Raw genomic sequence first — 9115 nt, 5'->3', positions numbered from 1 at the left:
AAAATTAGAGGCATCGGTCGATTAAAAATGTTTAATTGTAATTAATTGCATGACTTCATTAGTTAACTCACGAAAATTTTATATCTGTTCTAAATGTAGAATAATTTTTTTTCTAGGTTTTCATACTTTTGGGAATAAAAGTGGGGAAAAAACTGTTAAACTAATAGAAATAGTTCAAATGAATTTATGGCAGTGAATGAGTTCAATTGTTAAAGATGGCATCATCAGGGAACGGCTATTGGAGACTTGTGTACCTCAAATGGAATGGCCTGCACTTTCTCCAGACCTGAATCCTATTAATTGGACCACACAGGCGCCGAATGATTGACGTAACACGGCACCGGCGTCGTGACGCAGCACGTCTTGCCAGTGCAGCCTTCCATTTTTTCCCCCCAATCAGACGCCTACTAATTGCTATGCCCCTCCTGCACAGTAGGTGGCGCTATGCACCACACTATGTTTTTGGAGAAGAAGAATCTCCCGAGTCCCATCAAGACACTTCAGATCAGTGCATCAAGATGAAACGTTTTTGGCAGTCATGTTGGTTTACCCGTGAGATGTGAGTGACTGTTTAAAATATTTTAGATTCAGATAGATTGTTTTGAACGGACATCAATAAGTTAAAGTTGTTTTGTACAAGCTAAAAATAAATCCATGAACTGAATGACAAACGAAGGCGTGAAACAGGAAACAAATTAAAAGCATAGATTTCAAAATAAGAGATTTAAACATCACACACAAAAGCTTGAAGAATACAGCTTAGCACTTACTCAATTAGTACATATGCCCTAAAGTTTTTCGTGTAGAAATGGGGGGTTTAATAGCAAGATTTATTAACATTATTATTAAATAATAACATTAGTAACATTATGTGGTTGTAAATAAAGTGCTAGGAGTAACAAATGTCTTTCCTTTTTTTTAAAGGGTGTCTGGAAAATTAAACAAGAAAATATGACTTGTTCCTTAAACGAAACAAATCTACAATTTCAAACGAATTGCAAATTTCATTCATGTTAAACACTGTTAATTGTTTATTGTTCAAATATTGTACATTTTGTCCAGCACATTATGGGCAAAAATCTCCTGAGTGCTATAATCCATCCATGCATTTTCCTGAACCGCTTACATGTGCTATAATCCATCCATCCATCCAGCCATCCATCCATTCATTCATCTTCTTAACCACTTGTCCTCACAAGGGTCGCGGATGTGCTATAATATGTACTTCAATATATTTCAACATTTAGAGACTCCGTTTGAAATTAATTGTTTATAAAACAAAAGTATTTGGCATAGTCTTTGGATACGCATACGAAGTATCCTTGCCCCCCCCCCCCCCATTTATAAAAGTCTGGCTCCGCCAATGTTTATGCACTAGTAGAACAAAGGTGCTTTTCATAATTTTGTTGGGTCATTTATTTGATATCAGCAACATGTAACTGGTGAGGCAAAACTATGCGCTGTGGATGCCTGGAGCACCTGCCCTCTTGGCCCCCACCCTCTGAACGCCCCTGTAGTTTTGCCTCACTAGTCAGTCATGTGTAACTTGTCCTACTATGTGTGTAGTAGTGAAAATAGATACCGTCGTTCTCCTCGGGCTACCCCACTGAAGTGTTCTCATGGTAAGGACAAGGAGGATCTGATATCAAAAACGTTGATTAAATGCTTAAATGACTCTCCATATTGGCCTGCGAATGGAGAGTAATTGAAACTAAATTGAGCATGTAAATATGAATGGGTTTTGCTCTGTGATTGCTTGGGATCCACTCCAAAATAGGTCAAACTCAACAACACAGTTTGAGCAGAAGCAAAATTAAAAAAGCAAGAAAGCAAGAAAGCAAGAAAGAAATGAATGAGGTGTTTAACTTCCTTAACCAAGCCCAATTTGGAGTGATTCTCACGTGGCATCAAGTTTTCCCTTGTGGCTGAATCATAATTCGGGGGCATCCTCCTTTCCTTGCTTACAGCCATCTGAGCTTTGTGTTGTATCTTTTGTCTGGCTTGCATAGCGCCGGAAGCAGACCAAAAGAGTCGAGAAAGCTGCTGCCAGGAAACGACTTGTGTGTTCTTCTCCTCCCCGTCCTCCGCTCCTCCACAAAGCTCAGTCATCATCAGCGGGCAACGTGCCTCGGCTCCCTCCTTCATCCATTCATCATTTTCCAATTGCGCTCCCTCCCTCCTCCATTTCTTCTACGTGCGTCCGCAGTCTCCTCCTCCATGATCATCCAACCCACTTTTACGCGCGCAAAGTTCCCCAAGAGAATCCCCCGACAGCGAGCTCCGCCCTTTTCCGCTTCTTGCCGCCCTCACTCAATCATGACCCCGTCGTCTGTGACGTAGGAGATTCCACGGCGGCCACCTCAGTAGGCGATAGATGGATGCTGGGACTATATATGGCACACTCGTGCCCATCGGCCGGCACTCTCTCAGTCGCTCCGACTCGGGAACCAGGTCATCAGCGGAGATAGCAGGCAATACTTCGCCCTACTAGGCTAACTCGCTTTGGGCTTTGGTTAAGGATGGAAACCTTCTCGATTTCTCGGAGCCGACGATGCTCCATCGTGCGCAACTGCAAAAGTAAGTTTCTTCTTTTTGGGCTCCTTCATGTTTGATAGCAAAACCTGCATGATGTATATTTGGGAATGGTTATATAACGATGGATTTCAAGGAAGATTTGATTATTACCTTCGCAGAACGCCTTTTAAGTGTTCACAATGCTGTGCGTAAAAGTCGGGTTAGCTGCAGTGCGCAAATGCTAATTATTATTATAAACGCTAGATTTAATGTTCATTTTTCGTTATCGAAACGCCAGGATAGATAGATAGATAGATAGATAGATAGATAGATAGATAGATAGATAGATAGATAGATAGATAGATAGTTTTGTCAACCCATACAATCAAGAAGTATAAAAATATACGAGCAGCATTATTGATTTAAAAAAATACATTTAATCTAAACAAGAACGGAATAATGGTTATTCACAAAAGCAGTCTTGTTATGCAATTTAATTTTTTGTTTTGTTTTTTACATTACATTAAGCCTTATAGAATACAAAAGAGTGCAACTGGTTTCAGCACCACTGACAGCTACAGACTGACTTTTTCCTCCTCCTCCTCTCGGCTCTCCTCCATGCAGGCGGCCTCTCCTTCTGGTTGGTGGTGTGGATGGTCCTGGGCAAGCCCAGTCTGGCGTCGGGGTGCCCGCACCTGTGCGTGTGCTACCCGACTCCCATGACTGTAAGCTGCCAGGCGCAGAACTTCACCAGCGTCCCGGTCGGAGTGCCGTACGAGTCGCAGCGCGTTTTCCTCCAGAACAACAGGATCACGGAGCTTAGAGTTGGCTCTTTTGGCTTTGGGACTCAGGTAGGTAGAAAGAGGTCGTATGAAATGAGCGTTGACGTTTGACCAGCTTGAATAATCACGTGTAATTTGTATGATAGGTTCTGTGGCTGTTTTCCAACAACATTACCTGGATCGAAGCAGGGGCTTTCAGTGAGCTGAGGGACTTGGAGGAGTTGGACTTGGGGGACAACCCTAATCTTCACCGGCTGGAAGGAGGAGCCTTCCGCGGCCTGGAGAAGCTCCAGAGCCTCCATATGCACCGCTGCAAACTCACCGCTCTGCCCCACGACATCTTCCGCAAGCTTTACAGCCTGCACTATCTCTACTTACAGGTAGGGAGCACTAGACTGAAAGGAACTTGCATGCCCAAGTAAAATGGTGAATTAGTTAGAATACAAGTAATGGATACATATACTTTTTATGGTATTGCAGTGTCATTTGTAAAGCTGTTGGAGCATTTATTCAATATGCTTGATATGCATCTTATTGTATTGCACTCTTTGAGGGAGCAGAATGTATGGACCTTAAGATGGATAGCATGAATATCAAATAAATGCTCAAACAGCTTTCCAGAATGTCATGTAAACACTTACTGTATGTAAAATATGTACTGTACTTGTACCTATGAAAGAAAAAAATTGGTACAAATGTATTTCTATCCCACTGGGAGGTATTTGAATCACTATAATTTCAGACTTTTCTGTTTGTGAAGACAGGTCACGGCTTAACATGGAGTCTCAACATTGGGCAAAACCACCCCCAAAAAACATTTGTCAAATTTGTCACAAATTGATGAACAGGGTTGGTGAATCTGATAATTTAGTTGATATAACATAAAATATAAAACTCAATTAATTATTAATTATTTTTTAAATTTTATTATATGTATATATTAATTAATATTAATAAATATATACTAAACATAAAATTAATTAATAATTAAAAACATATATTTTTATTTTATGTTAACTAATATTTATTAATAATATATTATATGATATATTATTGTTATATATATTATATAATATTAATAAAAAAATAATTAACTATTAATACTGTAATCACATTTTTAATTTACCAATAAACTATATGTATTTCATCATTTTACATTAGAGATGGGTGAGTACCGATAGCAGGTATCGTATCGGGCAGATACCAGCCTTATTTCAAGGTACAGTATCGGTACTTGTGACGACGGCCGATACCAGTATCTGCAACTCTCTTTGGGCCAATTTAATCAGGAAGTAAAAATTAGGAATGAGAAGAATAGACAATTTCCATTAATTTCATGCAATTTTAAGAAAAAATGCTATATTGGGATATGTAGGTTTTTCTTTAAAATTATCCATCATTGTTTTTGGGGGGGAAATAGAGGTATCAATTCTTGGTATCGATCTGAAAAAAAAAGTAGTTTTAAACATCGCTAATTTACATATAAGAATACATGAGAAAATCCAAAATATGTTGCATGGGATACATTATGTTCTTTTATTGCCATTAAATTAACTAATTTGCTCCTAAAACATATAAAAACGTTCTATTTTAAATATTGCCATGGTCCCAAAAACGTATTTATCCGTTAAAAAAAAAAATATATATTTTTTCTATGCTAGAGAATACAGAAGGCTTTGATGCATCCTCTGGCCTGAAGAGGTCGCTTAAAGCAATGGCAGTTAATACAAAAAAGGGCCAGCAGGTGGCAGCAGGGTACAAGAGATCAACCAGGGCCATGTGGCAACAAGCTCTTTTTCACAGTGTTTTCAATAGGTTTGTGAATAATGATGCAATTTACTATTAATTAATTATTATTAACAATGATTAATTATTAGTTAATTTACTTTTTTTTCCTGGTGAAAGAAGAAACTCCAATATTTCTTTTGGTAGGTTCCATGTTTTTAAAGCAATAGAACACAAAATTCTGTGGGCCTTGCAAAATCAGTCAAAATTCCGTAAAACAGCCGGGAGCAAAGGGGGTTGCTTCAGTGAAAATGGCTGGGAGTGAATGAGTTAAATAAAATAAAAACATCTGATAGCATTTTTGTGTGTGCTTTTGCTGTTTTTGTCCACAGGAAAACAATCTCCACTTCCTGCAGGATGACATCTTTTCCGACCTGATCAACCTGAGTCAGCTTTTCCTGCACGGAAATCGCATCCGCACTATCTCGGAAAACGTATTCCGCGGCTTGGTAAACCTTGACCGCTTGCTCCTTCATGACAACCGCATCCGGCAGGTGAACCGCCGGGCCTTCCGCGACCTTGGTCGCCTGACCATGCTGTTCCTCTTCAACAATTCTCTGCCCGAGCTGCCCAGTCAAACCCTGAGGGACACCCAGGGCATCGAGTTCCTCCGGCTCAATGCCAACCCCTGGTCGTGCGGCTGCGAAGCCCGCGCCCTGTGGGAGTGGTTCCGGGAGGCCCGCGTGTCTTCGTCCGAGGTGATCTGCGCGTCTCCTTCCACGCGTCGCGGTCAAGACCTCCGCTTTCTTCGAGAAATGGACTTCGCCCTCTGCCCGCTGCCCGACCCAGGCTCCATCGGCGGGTCCACCACCACCACCTTCAGTACCAAAACCAGATGGTGGTTCCACAAAAACAAGCCTCAGTCATCTACCAAAGGTCTCTTTGAGAAATCTTCGGAGACGGTGAAAGCCGGCTTGTACGGGAAAGGCCCGTCCACAACCACATCGCTGGTCAAGTATGAGCTGGGGGAGGATGAACTGGCACTGCCGAAACTTGACCAGGAAGAGTACTGGGCAAATTATGGCAACGAGGACTCGGGCGTCACCCTGCGATGCTTTGAGCTCGAATGTCCTCCTGAGTTTGACCTGCCTCCATCTTCCTCCTCCACCTCACCACCCTCGCCCTCGTCCCTCTCATTATTGGCCGTCTCGGTGTTCACAATCAGTCTCCATGTACTATTTGGCTGAATCCAAGTTCAAGTGCCCCGCCCCGTGCCTCGCAGCCTGTTTTAAAGGCTGCGAGGCCCCATGTGAAGACTCTCCATGACAGCTCTGTTGTATGCTAATCCTCAAGGCGCAGCGAGCGAGATAGGGAGATTCTGATTGTACCACCTACAGGGCTAAACACTTTTTCAGGGCTGCTAGGAGATCTTTGGATACGGCACACGGCAGGCACGGCGTTACGCTAGGAAGCTTGAACGATGTCACGATTTTCCTGAAATCAGGGCTGTGAGGGCTAACTAAGTCCATCATTAACATCAGCGAGATTTGAAAGCAGTTGTCAATGATGTCATTATTTTTCATCAACTCAACTGAGTAAAAACTAATCGTGCTATTATTGCACTCAGTACTATTTACTGTTAGAAAACAGTGCGTAGTAACAACAGTATTGTAACCACTTACAGTGTCATGTAAATACCGACAGTATGTATGTTTGTTGTGGGTGCTCCAATTGATGTCAGCTAGCTCATCTTGAACCAGGAAAACTGAAGGCATTGAGGAGGCAGAGCATATTTTTTTGAAGGCGCTCAGGGATAGAGCTGTCAAAATTAATAGATTAATCGACAAGTAATCGATGATCAAATTAAATCGACAACTATTTTAATAATCAAGTCGTGGTTTGGAGCCATTTTTTAATTTAAAATGGTCCAAATCCTCTCACTTTAGTATATCAACAGTAATTTTTCACTGATTTCTGTAGTCCTTCATGAAAGAAGATTGATTATCTTCTGTTTTTAATCAAAATAAGTCATTTGCAAACATCTGTTTTCACTTTGGAAAACAATGACTGAACCGTTAACATAATCCCCCTTTTTGTTTAATCACTATATGCATACAAAGTACGAACTAAACACCAATCTTTGTAATGCACTTCAATGCAAAATTTAAATTTCTCCGATTAATCGATTGAATAATGGATAGATTAATAGATTCTGAAAATATTCCATAGTGACAGCAATACTCAGGGAGTGACATGAAAAGTGAAGAAATATAAGACAGAGGAGGTCTGATATGAAAATGACAAGATATGAATTTGTGAAGAGATTTAGAATGAGGAAGGCGAAAGAAGAGCAAGAATAGTGAAACATCCACTCTTTAGCAGCTATTCTTATTTGTATCTGAATGTTTTTGCATTTTATTCTCATTTGAATATTTTCTGTAAATATGATGTCGTTTACGACAAACTCTGGAAAAAAATTCTTCCTTTCAGGAAGCTTGATTGGTTGTTGGATGTCTTTCTGTGACATATTGATACCAATGTAAAAAGACTTGGCTGGATGCAGATGAACATCTTTATAAAAAGAAAAATTGAATATTTATTGAATCCGACTTGTGCTTTTCTTTCAAATTTTCATCTTTGTTTTTGTTACAAAAAACAATATCAACAAACTATAATATCCAAATATAAATAAATATATCAAAATAATATAATACAACAATATTGATATAATAGATTTAACAATATAATATTAATATAATAGATTTAACAATATAATATTTATATAATAAACTATAATATCCAAATATATCAAAATAATATAATATAATAATATTAATATAATAATATAATAGATATAATAATATTAATATTACAAACTATAATATCCAAATATAGCAAAATAATATAATCATATTAATATATTATAATAGATATTATAATATGAATATAGCAAACTATAATACCCCCCCAAAACAATATAATAATATTAATATAATAAACTATAATATCCAAATATATCAAAATAATATAATATAATAATATTAATATAATAAACTATAATATCCAAATATATCAAAATAATATAATAATATTAATATAATATTATAATAGATATTATAATATTAATATAGCAAATTATAATATCTCCCCCCAAAAAAGAATATAATAATAATAATAATAATAATAATAATAATAATAATAATAATAATAATAATAATAATAATAAAAAATATCCAGAAAAAGTATCAGGTTGTTGCCATGTGACTAAATCTTGAGTACACGTGAGTCAAGTGTCCCAAAAGGACACAGCAATCATTCATACAGTATTGGTCTAGTCTGGAATGTCTCTGACTGTGAACGACATCTGCCGTAGTGTGGATAAATAAGGTTAAATGGATTCACAAGCCGGTGGCGCTGCGAAAGGCAATTACGTCAATAGCTTGATCACTCGCGTGAGTCATCAGCTGAAGATGATGAAGATACCAGATGGACCGAGGAGGTGCAAATTGGCCGATTTGCAAAGAAACTAAGAGAGCAATGAGAGTCAAATGAGAGGCAAAGTGCAGAGAGTAGGAAGGAAAATTAGACACACAAAAAAAGTCAGGCACATGCAGCCGTACAGATGGAACATGAGCTTAAGTTGTACAGGTGTAAGAAATGACTTAAAATAGGCACCAAGCCCACCTCAATGGTGGCATTTTCCACCTTTCACACGACGCGTGGTGCTCATGCTTTCATCTCGCGCCTGCCATCTAACCTACAGCTCTCCGCCATTCTCAGATGTCGATATCGAAGCAAAGCAAAATGTGATGCAAGCAAAGCAAAGGTGTCAAGGTTGACATGGAGTGGGAGTTGAAGAGTGGGAGTGCACACGGAAGCTCACCAAGCAAGTTGTCCCTACTTGGCAAAAACAGCCTAGCCACTTGGAGATAATATTCAATGTTTAACTGGAAGGCAAGCGGCATCACTTCTTCTCACAGTTTGGAGCAATATCATTCAATCAACAACGTTCCATTGTTGCACTCTCACCCTTTGTTCGGAGAAGGAAATACAAATGTGTCTGTTTGCATTTGTCAGAAGTTTTTTTGTCATTT

At 38.9% G+C, this 9115-nt stretch overlaps 1 protein-coding gene across 1 annotated transcript; it reads left to right on the top strand.

The window, feature by feature from the left end:
• Window positions 1–2156: 2156 nt before the first annotated feature.
• Window positions 2157–7620, top strand: rtn4rl2a (reticulon 4 receptor-like 2 a). Its single transcript, XM_086083828.1, has 4 exons — window positions 2157–2577; window positions 3139–3365; window positions 3443–3676; window positions 5414–7620. The coding sequence occupies exons 1-4, from the start codon at window positions 2520–2522 to the stop codon at window positions 6266–6268; spliced, it is 1374 nt and encodes a 457-aa protein (XP_085939954.1). The 5' UTR covers window positions 2157–2519; the 3' UTR covers window positions 6269–7620.
• Window positions 7621–9115: the final 1495 nt, after the last annotated feature.

This window comes from Leptonotus elevatus, chromosome 8 (genome assembly GCF_054856555.1).
Source record: "Leptonotus elevatus isolate MCC_2025b chromosome 8, RoL_Lele_1.0, whole genome shotgun sequence".
Taxonomy (NCBI): Eukaryota; Metazoa; Chordata; class Actinopteri; order Syngnathiformes; family Syngnathidae; genus Leptonotus; species Leptonotus elevatus.
Note: the sequence above shows the minus strand (reverse complement) of the source record. Positions and strands in the feature narration are given on the sequence as shown.